This window comes from Gorilla gorilla, chromosome 5 (assembly GCF_029281585.2).
Source record: "Gorilla gorilla gorilla isolate KB3781 chromosome 5, NHGRI_mGorGor1-v2.1_pri, whole genome shotgun sequence".
NCBI lineage: Eukaryota > Metazoa > Chordata > Mammalia > Primates > Hominidae > Gorilla > Gorilla gorilla.
Window position 1 is genome coordinate 147,986,386 of NC_073229.2, and position 20,786 is coordinate 148,007,171.

Here is a 20,786-nt window from a genome sequence, read left to right on the forward strand (position 1 = left end):
AGACATCCTCATTATAGCAATAAAATATCTGTGCTCCATAAATTTAACAAAGTTAATCCCTTTTTGGCTCCCTAGGACTGACGAATCGTTTCTGAAAATTCAGTGCCAGGCTCTGGAGAATAGTCTCTCTGCCCTATTCAATTTATTTGTATTTAGTCATTCTGATACGTCATAATGTTTATTCAAAGGAAGCAATCATTCGGGATCCTTATTTGTGGTTCCCAGCATAACTTTATCCTGTATAAATGCCATTTTTCTCAGTAGGCGCCAAGTTCCAGTTGCTACAGAAAGCTCTCTGCTTGATGTGGCTTCGTCATCTTAATCTCTTAAGAAGGGTGCTAGGGAGCTGTTTGCTATTTAGCTCCCTAAACCATTCTCTTATCAATCGCGACACTTCACCCCAATGAGTCAGTTCCTCAGTGGATCTCAACAAATAATCTTCACTTCCTGGAAAAGTTAGGATTGCTTTCCTTAGCTGCCAGGGCTAAAAAGGAAACTTGGTCCTAAATATCCACGTCCCAGGGGCAGCCACTTGGGCCAGCATGTTGCGCCCTTCAGCTTTCCGCCCGCAGGTGGCAGCAGCGGGCTCCGAAGCCTGTCTCTCCAGGTAGCAGCCGCTTCACAGCTTCAGGCCGGTGCTCAGCGGAGGCTGGTGCATCTCCACTAGGAATCCACACCCAGCTGGGACTGCTGTGAAGCTGAAGTAACTGAGTATTAAACTAGTCTCCGACTCTTTAATATTTTAAGTGAAAACAAACAACAGTTTGAAGCAGCAATAGCAACTCATTGCATCCCTATTCCCTCCGGTTGCTAATTTTTCCCAACTCCAGCAGCAACTCGGTCCCCTTCCCCAAGCAGGGTCGGCTCCGTAGCTCTCCGCGCTCCGACCCTTCATATCCTCGGGAGCCCAGGGGAGCCAGGTGCTGTGCGGTGCGTCCGGTGCCGCCGCGCCCCTTCTCCTCGCCACCTCTGGCCTCTCCGCCACTCGGGCTTTCCGACCGCTCTGGATGCCTCGGTTGCACCCCTGTTCCATGACCCCAGCCTCCTTCCCTAACCCTCCTCTTCGTCCCTTCTCCCCCGAGCGCGCGCGCACACACACACTCGGTTCGCTCCCGCGGAGTGGCTCTGGGAGCACGACCGACTCCAGCTCAGCAAACCGCGGTCATGCCGCCCAGACTCCTCGCCCCGAGGCCCCGGTCCCCGCCGCCGCCGCTTTCGCGCCGTTCCTTTCCGCCTAGACACCGCAGCCTGCGGCCGCCTGGGCGGCAGCCCCTGCGGTCCTCAAAGTTGGCCCCCTGGGAGGGGGCGGCAGGGAGCAGGTTGAAGGATTTGTTGTAGGAGGAGGATTCACACATCTGGGCGAAGGGAGGGGCAGCACCGCTGCTGGGACGCGGCGCGGACCCGCATCATTGCGCGCAGCAGCCGCTGCAGCAGCCGCCGGGGACCGCCGAGCCCGGACGCCCCCGCTCGGCCCGCGCCCCGCTCCACCCCCGCCCGCCGGGCCCAGCAACGCAGGGTGCCGAGGAGCCGCGGGCTGCGCAGGGAGGCGGGCAGCGGCCCTCGCGCGCTTCTGCCGCCCCCGGAGCCGGCGCGCGGCGAGCGCAGGGCGAGCGCGCGTCGGGCGGCGGCCGCGCTGGGGGGCGTGAGGCGAGCGGCGCGGAGAGCGGCAGGGGCGAAACTTCGCGGGCCAGATGCCCGAGGGCGCGGCGGCGCTGCCAGGCTGCCGCTGCTGCCCCTGCGGGCCCCGGGCGCGTCTCCGCAGGCGGCGCTGCCCGCGGCGCGGCGTGTGCACCGAGCGAGTGAAGGTATGTGTGGCGGGCGCGGCTGGAGCTGCCGCCGCCGCCGCCGCCGCGCCAGCAGGTCCTAATGCCTGTCACTTCCCAGGACGCTGGCAGCAGCAGCAGCCCGGAGCCCCCGAGCCCTCGGCAGGTTTGCGTGTCCTTCCCCGCGATCTGATTGGATAAAGTGGGGGCTCGACGGTGGCCGACGTGGGACAGTCTGGCTGTGGCAGGGGTCTCGGAAACCATGGGTTATTGCAGTGGCAGGTGCACGCTTATCTTTATCTGTGGCATGCAACTGGTAAGTGACACTTGGGTCCCCTTATTCTGTAATGTGTCTTTGAGATAGTGGGCAGGGGAGTGCAGCAAAGGGTCTGCCATTGACTAGAATGGACGAAAAAGATAAAAGAGAAGGTGACAGATATATTGCCTATATTGAAGATGATTTCAGGGAGACGCACTCTGGGGTACAGGAGAGGTGAGCGTTTCCGTTCCCACCTATTTCTGTCCCTCTTAAGACAGTTTGGCAGGTGCGGGTTAAACTTGTCTTTAATTTCTTTAGGAAAAGCAAGATGTAGCTCTTGTTCTTTATGCTTTGCATTCCTATTCATGTAACAACGTGATTGTCACCTACAATTTACCGTACAGGTGTTAAACAGAGAAATACGGAATTTTGGACTTTTCTTCTCTATACTAATTTTGCAGTATCTTTGTTTCTTCATAGACATGTTTTTTTTTCTTTTTTTAAGGAAAATGTTGTCTTTAAGTATAATGCTCTAAAAAAGCCACTGTTTAGGGCACATGGTATCCTTACAACAGTCTAATTTAGACTGTTTGAGTTTTAGCCACATTGAGTTTTTAAAGTATGCAGATTGAACAAAAATACTTAGGTGAACTCAGCAACACCATTGTCATAGACGGAATCAGTAACCTTTAAATCACAATTAACACAGACAATTCCAAGAAAAAATATTCTGTCTTACATTATGCATATTATTGCTCCTGAAATAGATACTGTTGTCTGATCCTATAGGAAGGAGAATTGTATGTACTTTTTGAGGAATGTTGTACAGTTGCAACGAGGCAAGGAACCAATAATGGAAAACGTCATGTCTCTGAATTTCAATTCCCTAAGGGCAATGGAAGGAGGGTCTGAGCAGAGAGTTGAGAGGTGAAAAATATACCACTCTAAGTGGTTAATTTGAGGTAGGAGCTACTTGCTCACACTTGTCATTAAATATATTTCCTTAGAAAGTATAAATTAACTGGAATAGTCATGTACGTTTTCAACAACTGTTTCATAAAGGTTGAAGTGACTACAAGGCAGAAGATGTTTAAGTGTCCAATCAGTAAAGTGTTCAAAAGAGCAAGGATTTGCCATTGAAACTGGCAGAGGAATTCCTTAAGTGTTCTTGTTTATCAGTTGTCGTGAAGCCCATGAGTGTTAGTTATTGCTGCTTTGTTTAATATTTAGCTGAAACAGTGCTTTTTGTTGTGTGTTGTCTTAGGATGTTTTTCTTTCCCATGAAAGTTATCTGATGGTGTCTATTTTGATCTGTGATTTATGCACTTATGCACTTGGTTGTAAGACAAAGATGGAACTATAAATGTAATTTTCAGAATGTGGTAGTTTCTCAATGATGTGTAAACCAGTTTATTTTTCTGTACCACAGATTCGTATAAGTTTTGCAATGAAGGATTTTTACTCTTAATAATAAAGCTAACCAAAACAATGAGGGAGTTTACTTTGTTAAACAACCCATTAGGCTAAGTCTGCCAAACTGTATAAAGGTTTTCAAAACATTCTTATTTTTATATATTATTCAGAAAAAGAATACATTTGCTGATTCACTGTGTGAAAGCATAAAAATGTGAGAATGAGTGGGTTGTAGATCATTCTTATGCTCTTTTCAATTTAAAATTTGAAAAATGTGATTTAACTTCTAATCATGTAATATAATAGGGCTTTCTTATGGCAAATGTATGCACTAGGTCTATATGACATTTTGTGTGATGAATACAAACTCCTCAAGAACTTAATTTTAGAAAAACATAAATATACCAGTAGGGAAGCTATCTATTCAAAGTAGAATGATAAAGCTAAAGGTTCCTTTGTGTTTTTGTGTGCTCACATATGTGTGTATGTACCTATGCTCTTGAGTACATGCATGCATCCATACATACAATGGTGTCTTGGAGAGTTGCACCATCACTTATGAAACAGAAATTCTGAATTATAATTAAGTTCTCTAACAGAATAGATGTAGCTGTAATACAGAAGAGCACAATCTAAGTAAGTGTACATTGGAATCCTAAGGAGTTTTTATATTATATGAGAATCATGTGATTTTTCCCATTCAGACTTTATGTGCCACCAGGCTAATATAATTAGCAGCCATGTTAATGCAGATGCAGAACAAAAAACAAAGGACAAAGAAAATCCAATTGTTTTGATAGGGTGAAATAATCACACCTTAAAGGACCTCAGAGATTCTTGGTAATTGTTGCTTTTTGGAAATACGGTATTTGATTTTAAATAAAATAATTCTTTTGCAAATTAATAGTTGCAAAGCCCTGCACTAAAAAATAGGTAGGTGTGTATGTTTTCCTTTTGCTCTCAATAGATTTTTAAAAACTTTTTATGTCTTTGCGCTATTATGAGTAGATTGTTTTACAAATAAACCAGGTTTCTAGACTAAGTTATGACTCATGTACCATTGACTGAAATAAAAGTTAACCCAGTTTTGTTTACTTCTCAAGTGTTTAGTATGTGTTCTTGTAACATTTGGGCATCTTTTTTTTTGGTAACTGTACAGGAAAAAGGCCAAAGAGACTAAGTTAGAAACTTTATTCAGTTTCTTTATTACGTGACTTGATTAAGGTTCTGGAAACATTAATCTCCAGTCCTCTGAGCAAAGTATTTGTATTTTAAATAAACTTAAGGGAATATTTACATCTGTACCAATTTGCAGCTAATCTTAGGAGAGGATGAGGTGGCTTTTGGTATTGTGGATATGGTGATCTCATTTATTAAGTTATTATCAGACCGGACACGGTGTTTTGACCATTTAACAATTGAGGGACAGAGGCAGATTCTCCAGAGACATTTGCCTGTCAGAATTCTATATCTGTGCTTTAAATTAGTTAAATATACGTTTAATTTAATGTTTGGCAGACTACAAGTATTGATAAACATATACTCTTCTCAAAAATCAGGAGATCCGTTTATAAAACAAGAAACTAGAATTCCATACCATAGAGATTCATACAAAACTTCCATTTTATGAAAAACTGTTTCCATATATATCATAAATTAAAATCTTTGAGTTGTATGGTTATGCCAACTTCAGATTTTAGGGTGATTCCTACGTGAAGGAGTATGATCCCTGGAAACAGATTTACTCCATGTGCAGAATCCAGAGCTTAAGCTCATAATCTCAAGAAGGTAATTTTCTTTTTATCATTGCTGTCCTTAATACTCAGAAACTGAAGATTTCAGATAGTAACAAAAATCATCACTGCATTTGCAATGGTGGATGTAGTGGTATAGGACAAGAAGTTTTTAACTTCTTATTTACTATTTGTAACTTTCAACTTGTGAAAGTTTTGGCATGTTTTCCCCAATGTTTGATTGAATCAGAGTTCTTTTATAAATGTTGAAAAAATTACTCTGATATCTCTCAGTGTGAAAAAATACGTTAAAATATGAAAGAATATAACTTAATTTAGACTGAAAGGACAGATTTGTTTTCAAGTAAGGAAACTCAAAATCCCCTATTTTGTACATTAGACCTCTGGGTGGCACAAAACATGTCATAAACTATTGAAAGAAAGTTTACATTTACACTCCACAGATTAACACTTGAAAAATGCCACTATTGCCATGGGCTGTATGAAATATTGTTAACTTGGAGCAGGTGCAACTAACAATTAGGTTAGTACACATTTTGTGTGCAGCTGTGTGAAGGAGTACATTTGAAACTTAATTAAGAAAGATCAGTTACTTTCTATCACAGGATTGCTAACCATTTTCAAAGGTGCATATTTTTTTTCCTTAAAATGTTGTGAGTGTAGACTAAATTAAAAACAATTTTATTATAATTATGGAATACTTCAGTGATCATGATTTTATGCAGTGTTCATAATCATGTGCTATTTTATTACTTTTTAGAAAATAAAGCATTGCCGTGAAGTAGCTTGAAAAGTGCAAGTAGAATCTTATGATATTCCTAGTATACTTCTGACAAGTTTGACGGTTTTTCAGAAGTTTATAACTTTATCTGCCACAAAACTTCCTGGCTCAGAGAATTTTAACTTTTTAGGATTCAGATGCCATTGATGATAAAATCTTGAAGTTGTTAACCAAACTTATTCATGAAGAAGACTGAAAATCCCCATACAATACTTTAGAAACTTATGATGTAAAAATATGTTGAGTTTGCTAAGTTGTAAAATGATACCTTTCTTCTTTTTAAATGTTTTCTATTTATGCATCCTGAATATTGTTGCACATGGTTTTTTTAAAATTTATTCTCACTGTAATTCAGCACTACTCTTCTCTGCCTTATATATACCGAGAGATACCTAGAAACTTCTTCCAGTGTCCAACTCTTCTTTCTTTGTTCACAAAGCAGGTAGCGACTTATTTTCTTGAATACAGCTAAAGTTTCAAAAAGTCAACCCATGTGGAGCTGTTCTCTTGCTTTCTCAAATAAAGGCTTGGATGGGCAGCATTTTTTCTGCAGAGTGCCAGAGTCATCTCTGGCGTGGGGCCCGTATGTGGGTAATGACCCAGAAATGCAAATGTGCTTTGCTACCTCCTTTCTCTCTGATGCTGCTTTACTTTGAGGTCAGATTCTCTACTTGCCCAGTCAGGAATTTCAGAGTGGAAGTCAGGGATTCCTTAAAATAGGAAGTCTTTATTTTTTGTTTTTTATTTTTAATATGTGTGTGCTTGAGAGAAATAAAATCTGAGAGACAGAAACATATTTTAACATTTCTATGTTGATCCTGGAAATATAAATACAAAAGTTAATGGCACCAATTGCATTAAATATTTGTATATACAGATAATGCCTACAATTCCAAAGGTTGTATTTCAGTTATGTTATTTGGTAGAATTTCAAACAGTGCAGTATTGTTTTTTCATAAGCAGTTTTGAAACTAATATTGTTATTAATGGAAATTACCCTATTTCCAATAACACACAAATGTCAGAAATGAAACACACACATAGGAAAAATATTTGTTTCCCGTTTTTTTTTTCTGATATAATGAACTCTTCTGATTTTTGTTATTTTTTTCCCCTCATGGAAACTTGATTGTTGTTTATTATCAATATAATAAAATACATAAGCCATCAAGATACAATGTATGTAGGGCTACCTTTTTTCATAACAATGATAGAATAAGTACTCTATTTATTCCTAATTTCTATAGGATGGAAATAAAATTATATGAAGCATTTGTTCTTACCATTCCCAAGAAATTAAAGCACATTTTAAAATTATGAAGGAACAAGATAAACTTATATATCATTTTCTTTCTCCAGGTTATGGTAGAAATGAAGTTTATAACTCGGTTTTCTCTTCTTTTAGTATTTCAGGAGTTCATATTTTGTAATAACTGCTGTGCACATGTGCGCATGTAATAAATTTGTTACGCTTTTTCTTTTGTTAAAAAATATTTCAGTTGTCTTTAGATATAAAATGCTCAATATTTAAAGAAATTACTAGCTTCATCTTCCTGAAATAAGTATTTTTCTTTTTCTTTCCTTGAATTATAAAACAGGCAGTGGGTCTAGCTTATAGGAATATTCTAAGATTTAATCTTATGCAGGTATAGACTCTTTTTGTTTTTCCAACCTGAAATAAGAATAAGGTGACTTCAAAAGCTTGTAATTTTTACCCTTTTAGCTAGTTGTGGATCACATGCTAACTTGATCCATGTAAAAACTCCTTGAAGTGCTACATATAAACTGATTTTTATGTGCATTTTGAAATAAATTATTTTTTCATTTCATGCATTTTTAAATAACTTGTTATGCATTTCAAATCTAGTTTTATAAAATAATAATGAAAACTATTATTTATTGGAAGCTTGTTCTTGGCTAAATATGTTTTTTTTTCCCCCACTGAATCCTCTCTGGTAATCCTATGAGGTAGGTAATAGATATTAATATCCTCACTTTACCAGGGAGGAGATGGAGGCCTTGAAACGTTAAGCTGTGTTTTTAAGTCATCCTCTTAGTAAGTGGAGAAGCTTGGATTCAAACCCGGGTCTGTCTGAATCTCAGCCTGACTCTGAACCTGTGCCACACTGCATCCCTTCCATGTAAAATAAAACTATAGCAGCCTCTCATGCTTTTTTTATTAAAGAAAGTAAGTACCTACCTACTAATTCCTTAGTGACCCATTAGTCAACACCTAGGTTTAGAGAGGTGGGGTTGATTGATGTCAGGCTCCTGTCCAAACCTGACCGACTTAGGTAATCTTGGGGTTTGACAACTATGAGCAGCTGGTGTATGGACTAGAGAATAAAAGGGCAGAAGGGGAAGCTCCCCGCTGCAGAGCAAGTATCCATTGCTGTTCTCATGCATTTGGGCCAACTTTTGACAGAGAACCATGAAATAGGGTCTTGGAAATTTGATATGTAAGCTTAAAATGTATTATATGGAAAGAAAAAATATATTCTTTTTTTTTTAAATCCAGCTCTTTTTAAAACCACTCCTTGATGAATGGCCAGTGCACAGTATTGTTATTTGCCTGTTTTTTGTTTGTTTGTTTGCTCGTTTGTTTTTTACATGCTCCAAATCCTAAATTCATCCAGACCACCAATGACCAATAATATTTGCCATAATTATTGTACTTGGGAAGAAATAGAGTAAATATGTTATTTAAAATATGTGTTGAATATGCTTGAACACATTTTGAACCTGAGTGTGCATCAGAATCTCCTGCAGGTTTTTTAAACATAGATTTTTGGGCCCTCTCCTAGAGTTTCTGACTGCAGAGGCCTGGGCTAGGACCAGAGAATTTGTATTTCTAAGGAATTCCCAGATGATACTGATGTTGATGATCAGGCACCAGATTTTGAGAACTACTGGCCTAGAATATGTGTCTTCACCTAATGGTGTTACAAGAGAAAGTGAACCTATTTTTGAAATTCTTCAATCCAACTAGATAATTAACTAAATTCTTCCTATGTCCTTCTACTGATATGAGAGAAAACTTTTCTTCAGGACCTATTTCTGACTTTTAGCTTAGTTCTATTCAGAAGTTTAAATAGGAGAAATGCAAGGTCTTTCCAGCGCGTTTATGTCTTTGTAATGTATTGAAATATAGAGGAATCTGAAAGCAAGCACCCTCATGTCTGGTAATGCTAGAACACAATTGGATCCTTCACCTACCTCTCTTTACTAGCCTAGCCACTCATTAGGGTAAGCACAGTGCTGGGGTGGGGGTTGTGGGGGGGTGGGGGAGAGAGGGAGAGAGAAAGAGAGAGAGAGAGACTGAAAAAGTACTAGGCTAATTTAGAAGCTGGATTTTAATATACCGAGAGAGAGAGAGAGAGAGAGAGAGAGAGAGAGAGAGAGAGAGACTGAAAGAGAGAGAGAGAGAGACTGAAAAAGTGCTGGGCTAAGTTAGAAGCTGGATTTTAATATACCAAGGAGCTTAGTGCTTCTGTATTGGGTGACTAAATAACTATGACTTTGCTTAGACATTTGTATTTCTGGGTGCTGTTTCCTCATTTGAAAAATAGGGCAAATAATTCCTGACCTATTTACCCTATAGAATAGGAGTATCTAGGGGAGATAATATGCTTAAAGTTAACATCTTTACAGTTTTAATGTTTTAACCTTTCAGAACAGTCCATCTAGTGAGCCCAGGAGTAGTTAAAGGGATGTTTATGGCCAGTGGCCCTAGTTAGAACAACTAGTTTTTTTTCATAGAATCATTTTTTTCTTCACCCACCCATAAATTTTGTGAGGCTTTATAAATAATTAAAACACTAGGTACAGGTAGTTTGAACTAGATAATGTGCTATGTGCCTGATATACGTACTTTAAGTATTCATTAAAATGAAACTTGGATTTTACAAACAAGTCAACATTGTTCTTCAGGCCAGTATTTCTAAAACTGTGTTCTGTGGACACTAGTTCAGCAAGTCATTCTACTGAGCAAGAACTCTTATGCCCCCCACCGCCCCCACCCTCAAGGGTCACAGTGCATATTAGCATATTAGCAGCTACAGGAAGTCCTGCACTAAACCTCTGCTTAATTCCATTTAACTCAGCAAATATTTACAGAGTGCTTGCAGTGAACCAAGAAATGTCTTTTTGTGATATCCCCTATTAATCTTCCATGGAACTAGCATTTTCAGCAATACTTTTCAGTGAAATATTACTCCAGGCTAATGATGCAGTCTACAAGTTAATATTCAGTGATTGCCTAAACAATATTTAAAGGTTAAGAATTCAGTACAGAAACTCAACTGATTAAGCAGATATCTAACAAATAATGCATAAGGATATTTAAGAATATAGAATATTATCAAGTTATTAAAACAAATGAATAGAAACTTGTTTTCAGATGCTTGGCTATTTTATATTATATATGTTCACTTGAGTTTCTTGAAATTATGTTTCAGACACTAAAATCAAAACCCTTAACTGAAGCTCAGTCAAGTCCAATTGCTGATGTTGCAAAGAGGTTGACATGTTGCAGTAGTTTTGGAACTTCTGATATTTAGAACTCCAGAACACCTTGGAGAGGGCATTTGCAGAAGCACTTTCGTTTTAAGGCAGTGGATGAGGAGCAATGTCTGTATCCTACATCTCTAGGCAGGCTAGCTTTTCCAGCATCTCAGCCTACATATTTGCCTTAGGCGGGAGAGTGGTGAAGAGTCCTCATACTGACTTTTGTTTTTTAATCAATGCATTACACTCTAAAACAGTAACACATTTAAAACCCCCAACAATGTTGCATTCTTTGGAAACAAATGAGTCTTAGTTTGAAATGGAGGAATCAAATTGGTACACCCTACTCTTAACAGAAGTCTTTGTGTGCATCTGTATTATTCTAATTACACAACAGAATAAGGAGATATTTCAAATCCTTTAACTGACAGCTGTGTATCAAATGATGGAAGGGTCTATGTTACATGTGAACTGTTCGGTGGTAGGGAATTCATAGTATCCTAACCTACACGGGCTTGTAGCCATAAGAGTTATACAAGGTGGATCACCCAGAGTATTATTTGTATTATAGTCTCTGACACCACTTGGAAACAAAAGTTATAAGAACCTCTGCAAGCCACAATAAGAAGAGAAAATTATACTGGGGTGGAGTGCAGCCTTCTGTGGTCTTGGCCCCTGGAGAAGGGCTGTGCTGATTGTCCCGGGGTTGAGCACTTCTTTTGTTATGGCACCTGCAGTGGTGGAAGGCACCTTGATGCTGGGAATCATAATTCATCCCGGTGGGCATAGTGACTCTGACCTCACTCTCTTGTTAGTCTATAAGCTAGAGATCCGGTACCCTATAAGAGATGGCATATGAAGGTTTTACCTGATTGCTTTGAAGTGCAGGGATGATATTAGGGTTTGTGGATATGTTTACCCCTAGTTATTGGGAACAGTTATAGAATTACATATTTGAAGGCTTTTAGAAACTATTGTAGATTTGGCCAGGTGTGGTGGCTCATGCCTGTAATACCAGCACTTTGGGAGGCCGAGGCTGGTAGATCACCTGAGGTCAGGAGTTCGAGACCAGACTGGCCAACATAGCAAAACGTCATCTCTACTAAAAATACAAAAATTAGCAGGGCATGGTGTTGCGTGCCTGTAGTCTCAGCTACTCAGGAGGCTGAGGCATGAGAACTGCTTGAACCTGGGAGGCAGAGGTTGCAGTGAGCCAAGATCATGCCACTCCAGCCTGGGCAACAGAGCGAAACCCCATCTCAAAATGTAGATTTGATGATACATAGGTGGTATATAAAGAGCTCTGGACCTTTTTTTTTTTTTTGTCTTTTTTTCTTTTTAAATAAAACTTGCTCACAACTTTAGTGATTAGTGAACCTATAGCCTGAGATTTTCTCAAATATTGGAGCAATGTATAGGATTATGTGTTTCTTACCCTTATCAACAGGAATTAATGGAGTTTCATTTTTGACCATGTTTTATAAAATGTGGTTCCATTTTATTCACCCAAAAGATAGTAAATTACAGCTGTTCAGTAGTATTTATGAGTTTGCCTTTTCTATGCACCTGGAATTAAAGGCTTCTTTCATTTTCCTACAAGGCAGGGGGTGGAGGGATGGGTGGAACCCCTGAATGTTCAAAAGCAATTAAGTACTATTCTACTTAAAACAATGTTTTAACATTCATTGTGAATTGGAATCCACAATAAATCGAATTAACAAATGAATTCATAGATTAATTTTCTTAAGAACATATTTCTGGTTTTATCAAAAGCGTTCCTGGGAAGTTTCACAGGCTCTTAGAGATATGGGACAATGCATTTTTAGTTTAACGTTTTATAGACTGCCCTGGAATAGATTTATTTTTATTCAGAAAAGCTGCCTTAAAAATCAGGCAAATAGCGTAAGTTCAGTTTACATTTAGTAAATATAAATCTTGCAACAACAATATGTGGTGACATTTAATTATGTTCCTCTTTTATTAAAATCCTAAAGGTAGACCTGTGGTTTTCACTTTCTTTTCATAAGAAAGAGGTGTTAATGATCACTCTGTTACTGTTCCTAGCTTTACTCACACTCTGTTAAGTACCTTAAACTCATGTCATATTTTTTCCCTTACATTGAGAGAAATAAACCCCAATGAATTTTTTTTTGAAGTTTACATAGTGATTTGATGCAAACTTTACACACAAACTAGGGTCGTTGCATATTTCCTACTGGTAGGCCCATCTTTTAATTTAATCTTTCATAATGTGAATAAAAATTTACATGCAATGGATGAAGAGCCAGACGTGCAGGCCCTGCCCTGGATGTTGGGAGCCGAAGACCCTGGAAAACATTTGCCTGGAATGGTTCTTAGCCTGCAGTGCTGTGTTGCAGTCATGATCATTTAAAAGTGAATGAAGTAATGAATGAATAGTGGGAGGAAATTAAGTAATTACTAAATCAGCTTCATCAAGTAGGATTTATGAAATGTCCACATACGAATAGCATAATGAACATGTGCTGAATAAATTGTGTGTTTCTACCCTTTGGCAATTAGGATATGATGTAACTGAAAAGAACGTCAAGCCGTGTTTCTATCGTAAATCTAGTATCTAGTGGTTTTAATAATTCAAGATTAGTTTAAATTGCAACCTGTTCTTTATCATTTATTTATTTATTAAGCCATATTACTTACTTACTTATGCTAGAAGCTAAACATGTTTTACTATCTTTCATTCATTGTGTACTATAAAATCACATTTATACCTACTGTAAATAAGATCAATTTTGGTGAGACATAAATGTGGATGTCTGGGTCATTTTGCCCCATTTTAAAGTGTTAATTCATATAAGCTTAATTCATATTATCTAGTATTTGATGCATTTGATGCAACATTACTTCCAAGAGTTTTGTTAAATCAGAACATAAATAATGAAGTTAATATTGTCTTTATTTTTCATATCTCTAGAGCAGTAGTTTTGAACGTTTTTTGTTTGTTTTTAGCTTGTTTGGCATGGAATCTTGCAAATCTGATAAAAGCTACTAACTCTCTTACCAGGAAAATGGGCTTCAAAAACTTGTGAACTCAATCTGTGAAACTTAGATGAAAACCCCTAGTATAAATTCTTAATTTTTTTTGTCTGCCATTTCATGAAGAGCTTCTGCTTATCAACAATTTTGATTCAGTTATTTTGAGCTAAGGAAACATTTAAGAGATTATATACATACTTGATATATACAATTATATATTGTAAAGATATATGTATGCACACACACGTATGTGTCTATAGTGTGCAAGAGTGTGTGTGTGTATAATGCAAAATTTGAGAACCCAGGAGTAGAGTTGGGGAGTAGAACCAAACTGACCTCTGTCAAGCAGATTAAATGTGGCATGTAGATATACCGTTAATACAGGGCAGCATGATAAGAACTTAAGATAATTAAGAATAAAATACAAAGGAAATTTATGGGAAGGATTAGTTATCTCCTCATAGGTTGATCAAACAACATATGGGGTACTAGTATACGATAGGGAGGATTTCTATAGCTAGAGATTGCAAAAAAGAGTATCCCAGGTGGAAGAAATGATGGTAGTAGAAAGGTGAGAATGAAAGAGAATATGTGTGGGACAATGAAGGGTCCAGATGAATGGCAAGTAGGGAAGAATTGTGAGGTGACTTAGGGAATGGAAGGGATAGGAGTCTGGTTTAGTCTGGTTCATGGTTGAACCTGAGCTCCTTGGAAGGAGTTTGGGACCTTATAGAATAGGATATAGGTCTATAGTTCTCTGTAGATGTTAATCATCAAGGCGTATGTCCCAGTGCCCTACAGTAGAATAAGAAACAACACAATGTGAGAGTGAAGGCTTGGGGTTTGGAGCAAGCCCTGTGGGGAATGTGAGGGCAAAGTAGTAATAAATTAAAAGATTGCTAAACTGCTTCAAAGTCCCCGGTGAAATTAGGTGGCAAGCATTTGTAAGAGAACCAATTATTTCTCCATCAGCACCCAACTTTCTAAGAATTGGAATGAAAAAGCAGAAAATGGAAGTTGCAGGGCTTGTGAGAGCTCTAAGATGACAGTGAGAATAAAATGTCTGAGCACAGGTAGGTGTGGGTGGGAAACCATGCTGTCAGAATGGGAAGGGGTAGTTAGATGATTGAAATGCTAGGCAAACATTTGAGAATAAGGAGGTGGGTACAGCAGAAGTGAGACAATAGAAGAGGTGAGAGGTAAGGTGGCGGTGGTAAGAGACAAGAACAGAAGTCTAGATCTTGAAGAGGAACACTTCCTGGATGACACAAGGCCCTTGATTGGCCACCTAATTGGTAGAGTGTCTAGTTATTGAGAAGGATAGGAAGCAATGAAGCTCAGCTGTTAGAAGAATCATCATTGTACATTTTGGTTTTATTAAAGATGCTTGGAAATAAGAGACCTAAGAGGAACACAGTGAGGAGAGAAAAAGATTGTTCTGGGGGCTGTATATACTGGTGAGAGTTTGGGGAGAGTTTGGTGTAAGCAGATGAAAGGAGCTGGAACAGAATGATGTTTAGGGAAAGTCTGGAGACAACTGGATGGTGGGGGATGATTTTGGAGGAATAGAAATGTTTGTTTAATGAATATGTGAATGGAGTGATTATGGAAAGAGTAAGGTAGGCTTCAGGCAAAGCATTTTTCTCAGTGTTCACAACATTGCCATTTTGGAATGATAATGATAATTATTTGTTATGAGGAGCTGCATTGTGTATTATAGGATGTTTAGCAACATCCCTGGCCTTTATACACTAGTTGGAGTAGCATACGCCGCGTTTTGACAACCAAAGTGTCTCTAGATTTTGTCAGATTGCAAAATAGTCCCTTTGTCAAGATCCTCTGAGCTAATATAAAGAGCTGGAAAGAGCACTTAGAAATAACAGGACACTTTCTTCAGAAAGAGTTTGAATTGTCCAGAGGGCAGCTGAGGAGATTGTGAAGGGAAAGACCAGACTGGAGCCTAACGGTTGCAGACCTGTGAGAGTCATGCTCTTTATCCTGAGGCCCGTGTCAGAATCATCTGGAATTTTCAAAGATGTCAACACCAGCACCCCTTCCTCCATCCCTTTGACCTATGAAAACGGAATCTTCAGGGAGGCAACCCAGCCATGTAGCCATTTTGAAAACTCCTTAGATTATTTTGGTATGTTTCTAAGCCAGTGGTAAATGAGGAGAGCAGGCACATGAATAGTGGGTATGAAGGCATGGGGAAAAAACAGGATGAAAGTAAAAGAAGATTGGAAGGTAGGTTGAGACATACGTTAGGAAAGTGGGGTGCTGAATAAGCATTTGTGGGAGTATTGACTGGAGAGGCAATGTTGAATCTAGATTTATTTGAAAGCTACTTTTTATGGTCAATTATGTACTCAACCAAGCCTTCAGTATTCTTGGCTGTTTTACTCAGTTTAGTTTGAGCCAGGTGGATTTTATCTAAGACTCAGTGAATGTCACCTTTCTTTTAGTGCCAGTAAAAACTGCTGATGAATATTTGACACTTTTAATTTGTCTTCTCCCAGATGCAATATTCTGTTAAAATATGCATATAGTATATGTTTCTTCATGAAATGTCTTAAAAAGATTTAAGATAGGAATGCATATTAATTTTCAGACGTATAATTATTGTTGACATGCAGGGCAAACACGTATTTCTGAATGTAGAAGTTTTAGGTCCAAGTATGAGTTTTTAATTCAATAAAATATGTGGATAAGAGTTAAAAACAATGTGATTGTAAATTTAAAAATTATTTTTTAGGCTCTAACAAATTTTAAAACTTCTTGTGGAAAAACACACACACACACACACACACACACACAGGAATCATAACCAGGAACTTCTGTTTGAAATAATATTAAGCTATTAACATTTTTTAGGTGATCCCAAACCCAGGAAGGTTCTGCAAGAATTTTAATATTTGATATCCTAATTCACCAGAAGGCCCAGTTATTGCCAAAGAAGCATAATAAAACAGCAGAGATTTATCTTTTTAAATTATCCTGCTGTATAATTTCGCTTGATCCAATTTGATTTCTTTCGGTAACACTTTTTGGTGGACTCTAATTTGCATGCCTGGAGAAAGGGGAGTAAATTACAAGACTTCTTGAAGGTCCTTTTAACTTGATGGTTTCATGATTAAATCTTGCATCTTAAATTGCCTTTCTCTGGAAGAACCAGGCATTTCTGGCTTCATTTTTGTGTAGAGGAAATTCGTATATCACCTCATGTGTTTTTCTCTAAGAAAGAACCAGACAAAACAGCAGTAATAGAGGCAAAACAAACAAACAAAACGTTATAAACTTAGAACTAGATGTAGATGAGGCGTATCTTATTTGCAATTCTCCAAGGATGTACTTGGGTCCACTGAAAGTCCAGGTGAGTGGAAAGGTGTGTGTTTGTGTGTGTGTTAAGCGGGTGTAGGATGTGTAGGATGGGAGCAAAGGGGGAATGAAAATGATACCGTTCATAGGTGTTAACTTCGTCAGGTGTTCTGGCTATATGTGAGAAGAGGAAAGTGGGTTAACTCAGAATACATTCCTTATTTCTTAGTATATTGTTCTTCTGGATGTGGTAGGTTTTCAACAGGTCTCGTTAATAGATAATCTGCAGTGCTTAGGGTGAAAAGCAGGAGTCTTCCATCTGTATGCCTCAGGAATAGTATCAATGCAGAATGAAATACAGACAGAGATTGGAGAAAGACTACTGTATTCAGTTGAAGCCAGTGGAAGTTTAGGTGGGCCCGATTGCAATTATCCCCCATTGGAATTTAGCCAGGACACACATTAGTGCATGCTACTTTCTGTCTAGCCTAATTAAAGGATTGTTGAGAACTAACAAAGTTGGCTGACTTGCAAAAGTCAGTGCTTGCTAAAATTTGTAAGTTATAAGTGCTTAACAATATGACCTGATTTTTCTGCTGGGGTCATGTTATTAATTAAAGTTTTCCAATCGTCTAATTAGAAAATACAGTCTGAACTGAGTCTGGAGGATTCCGAGTCTTACTTGCTAATTTAAAGAAAAGTGGAAGGAAGAAGAACAGCTCCCAATTAAAGCAACGCAACGGAAAGCTGGTTCTGGACATGCCCTTGGAGATGCCCCATACCAGCAGGGTAATTATTTAGGATGCACTTCCAGTAAAGAGATGTTAAAGGGACACCAGTGAGTAGCTTTTAAAAGCAGAAATCTGTGCCAGTCCCCAAATTAACTCTTGGACTGGAATGGAAAGCTGGAAAGCATGACCAGCACTACAGATTTATGAGAAAGAGTTTGCTCATTGCTTCAGAAGTTATGCTTGATTTTTTTCAGCTCCAATAGTACTTTCTTAAAATAGAGGAATGAAAAGAGCAGTTTGATAATGTTGGTATATTTTAGATGGTAACCTGACACTTTAAAAAAGGTAGATAAAATTCTCTGTATTTTCTAAAGATAAGGTCCTGGAACTGAGATGTCACATTTAAGTCCTTAATAGCCTCGAGTTTAGTTATCATCAGCGTCCTTGTAATAATACCAGGCTAGAGCAGTACTGCATTCAAAATAAAAATCTTTCAAAACACTCCAATCAACATCTGCTATGTGCCACCCACTGGACTAAGCAGAAAGTATTAAAAGAAGGACAAAAAGGGTGTGGCCAATGCAAAGGATACATTGATTAGTGTATATATGGCAGTTCACTAGTTACTCAGAGTTTCTGATTCTCCTGCTTACATAGCTAAATGAACTCTTAGTGTTTATATATAAGCAGTAGAAAATGCACTACTGGGACAGAGAAGAAAATAAATTATTTCTTTATGATGAAATTAAAAGGACAGAAGATAACTTTTAATTTTTGTTGGAGATTTTTAAATAAGATGCCTGTATTATAAGTGGCCTTGATCAGTTCTGTAGACACATGTTTGTAGATGCACTTCCCATTAATGTGGCAGCAACAGAGGAGAGTGTGGTGGAACCAGTATGCTCCCTCTGCCTTTCCATGCTGACCATCCAGATGCTTTACAGATGAATAAGTCAAGCCAGGATCTAGATGGTTGTGCTAGACCAGAATCTCTCCTTGCCAGCCATTCTGTACATCATGAGTGGAGATCACAGGTTTACCAGAAGTATATTTATTTATGTACCTTGTAACTGAATTGAATTTGTTAAAATTTGATACTTGCTTGAAATTAATTGGGATATTGTTGCCAACATTTTGCTATTTAGCTGTACCCCTCAATGCTTTTGATTTTGTTTAAAGCCTATAGGAAAATGCTACCTAACTTAAAACTTGAAACTTAAAATATTACTCATCCATTCTTCTGTAAGAGACTTACAAATAAGACATGTCAAGTTAAAACTGCAGTTTTAGGCCTCATTCAAGAAACAATTAGAATGAATATATCACAAACCATAGGGGGGAAAACACTTTAGCTGTTTCACAGTGAATTGGCCTCAGAAACAAAGCAGCTGATGGTTTACACCGAGGACATTGATCAGGATTCATTTGGGCTGTTGCTATTGTGTTTTAATGAGTAACATTACATGCCAGCCAATCACATGTCACTGGATCATTATACAAATTGACAGTTTGGAAGAGTATAAAAAACGCTGACCTGAAAGGGGAATTCTGTAGAAGTGAGACGTAGCCACTGGATATTTACATCATTTTTCTTGTTGTTGAGAAATTGAAATAACCCTTTAATGAAAATGGCTCCTTCATATTGTCTCTCACTATTTTAGATCAGGCATCTTATTTTTAGTTTGGAGAATGAGAACAGCTGGTGTCAGGCCAGGTGCTGATAGTACTAATGTTGATGTAAGATGCTGCTCAAATGGACAGTGCAAAGGGAATCATTGTCCCTTGATTTGATCATGCTGGCTCTAAAATTTATTTTTTGATTTGGCATTTGACTTTGCATTATACTCAGAGAGTTGGAAATCACAAAGCCGTGCAGCTGCAGAGTATATCTAGATATAGACCCTGTAACATTACCTCTTAAACCCAGCACTCAGTATTAGCAGTCTTTGTAAATGGAAGAATTCTGTTCTGTAACAAAAGGTAGTATTTTTCTTTATACTGTGAGGGAGGCCTATAGTTTGAAACCACTGTGGGTGTGTAGAGGGAGAAGCGGGGGGCCCGAGGGCTGGAGCAAGGAGTGTGGCTGTGGGAGGATGAGGGAGCCGTGAAGTTCAAAAATACTGTTGGCTTTTAAGGTCTCCATGACCCTTGAATATGGGTATGAATAAAGTGGTTTTAGAATCTAAGAAGATTTCAAATATTTTTCTTAAAGCTAGTAAGAGTAGCAGGGGATGGAGTATCTGAAAATCAGAAAAATCAGAAGTCAGTTATTCTGCACACACAGTTAATTGAATTTGAACACTTTTTCTTTTCAGCATCCATTTTTATATTGATGGCTTTTCCCTTTAGAATGAGAAAATATGATTCAGATTAAATAATCACTTAAATTAACTCTTTCAAACCTTATGTGGAATTAAGAACTAAAGAACTATTGCTTAGGAAGTATTAATTTGAACTTTGTTGTCACGTTTAATGAGATAATGTACTATATCCAGGTAAGTGATTTACACAAATGCCAGAATTCTTTGCACTCGGATGACTGTTAAAAAAAAAAACTCCTGGTGTTCTGACAACTAATTTTTTATGCCTTGTTTGTGTACTCTTCTCTTTGCACTTCCTAACATTGGACGTTTCTGAAGGCCTAGTTCTTTATTTGCTATTCGTCTTTAAGTTTTGCTATTAGAATTATACATTCTGGAGTTGATAAGCCAGTTGGTTAATAAATATTTATTGGATACACACAGTAGGACATTTACAGAGCCTGGTATTGTGGAATACAAGGAAATAAGAAACAATAAGGAGTTTTCCATGTGGTTAGCAATATTAGAATGCTTAGACTATCTTAGGGAGGTTCACTGATGTGGTCGGTCTAGTTGAGTATTAAAAAATGGGTAACATTTACATGGTTTAAATCAGAGTTTAGAAGGGAGACATGAGACTGGGTTTATGGGAGACATGATCCTCCCATTTAGATTGAAGTATTTTTGGAGGTGTAGTGGGGGTTGTGAAAGGATAGAGTTGGGTAAGATTATGGTTTTTTAGAGTATAATGTTTATGAGAGCTTAGCTGCTGGAATCTGATTCTCAAATCCTGTCTCCAAAATTCCTGTAACTTTGCACAAATTATTTCTCTATGCCTCAGTTTCTTAATCTGTAATGTATTTACTTCAGAGAGCTGTTGGGAGAATTTGAGTAGTTAATGCATTTAAAATGCTCAGAATGGTCACTTAGAACTTAGCACTCCATAAAT

General features: G+C 38.4%; 1 protein-coding gene across 4 annotated transcripts in view; it reads left to right on the forward strand.

The window, feature by feature from the left end:
• Positions 1–1,847: 1,847 nt before the first annotated feature.
• NKAIN2 (sodium/potassium transporting ATPase interacting 2) overlaps positions 1,848–20,786 on the forward strand; it is a 1,018,833-nt gene continuing 999,894 nt past the window's right edge. For 2 of the 4 annotated variants that reach the window (XR_008681100.2, XM_019030137.4), the window contains exon 1: positions 1,848–2,079. Coding sequence is in view for 1 of the 4 variants with exons in the window: in XM_019030137.4 (XP_018885682.1) it covers positions 2,026–2,079 (54 nt within the window). In the remaining 3 variants the exon portion in view is untranslated. The remainder of the gene's footprint in view (positions 2,080–20,786) is intronic. The other 2 variants (XR_008681101.1, XM_055391753.1) reach the window with 1 other exon arrangement.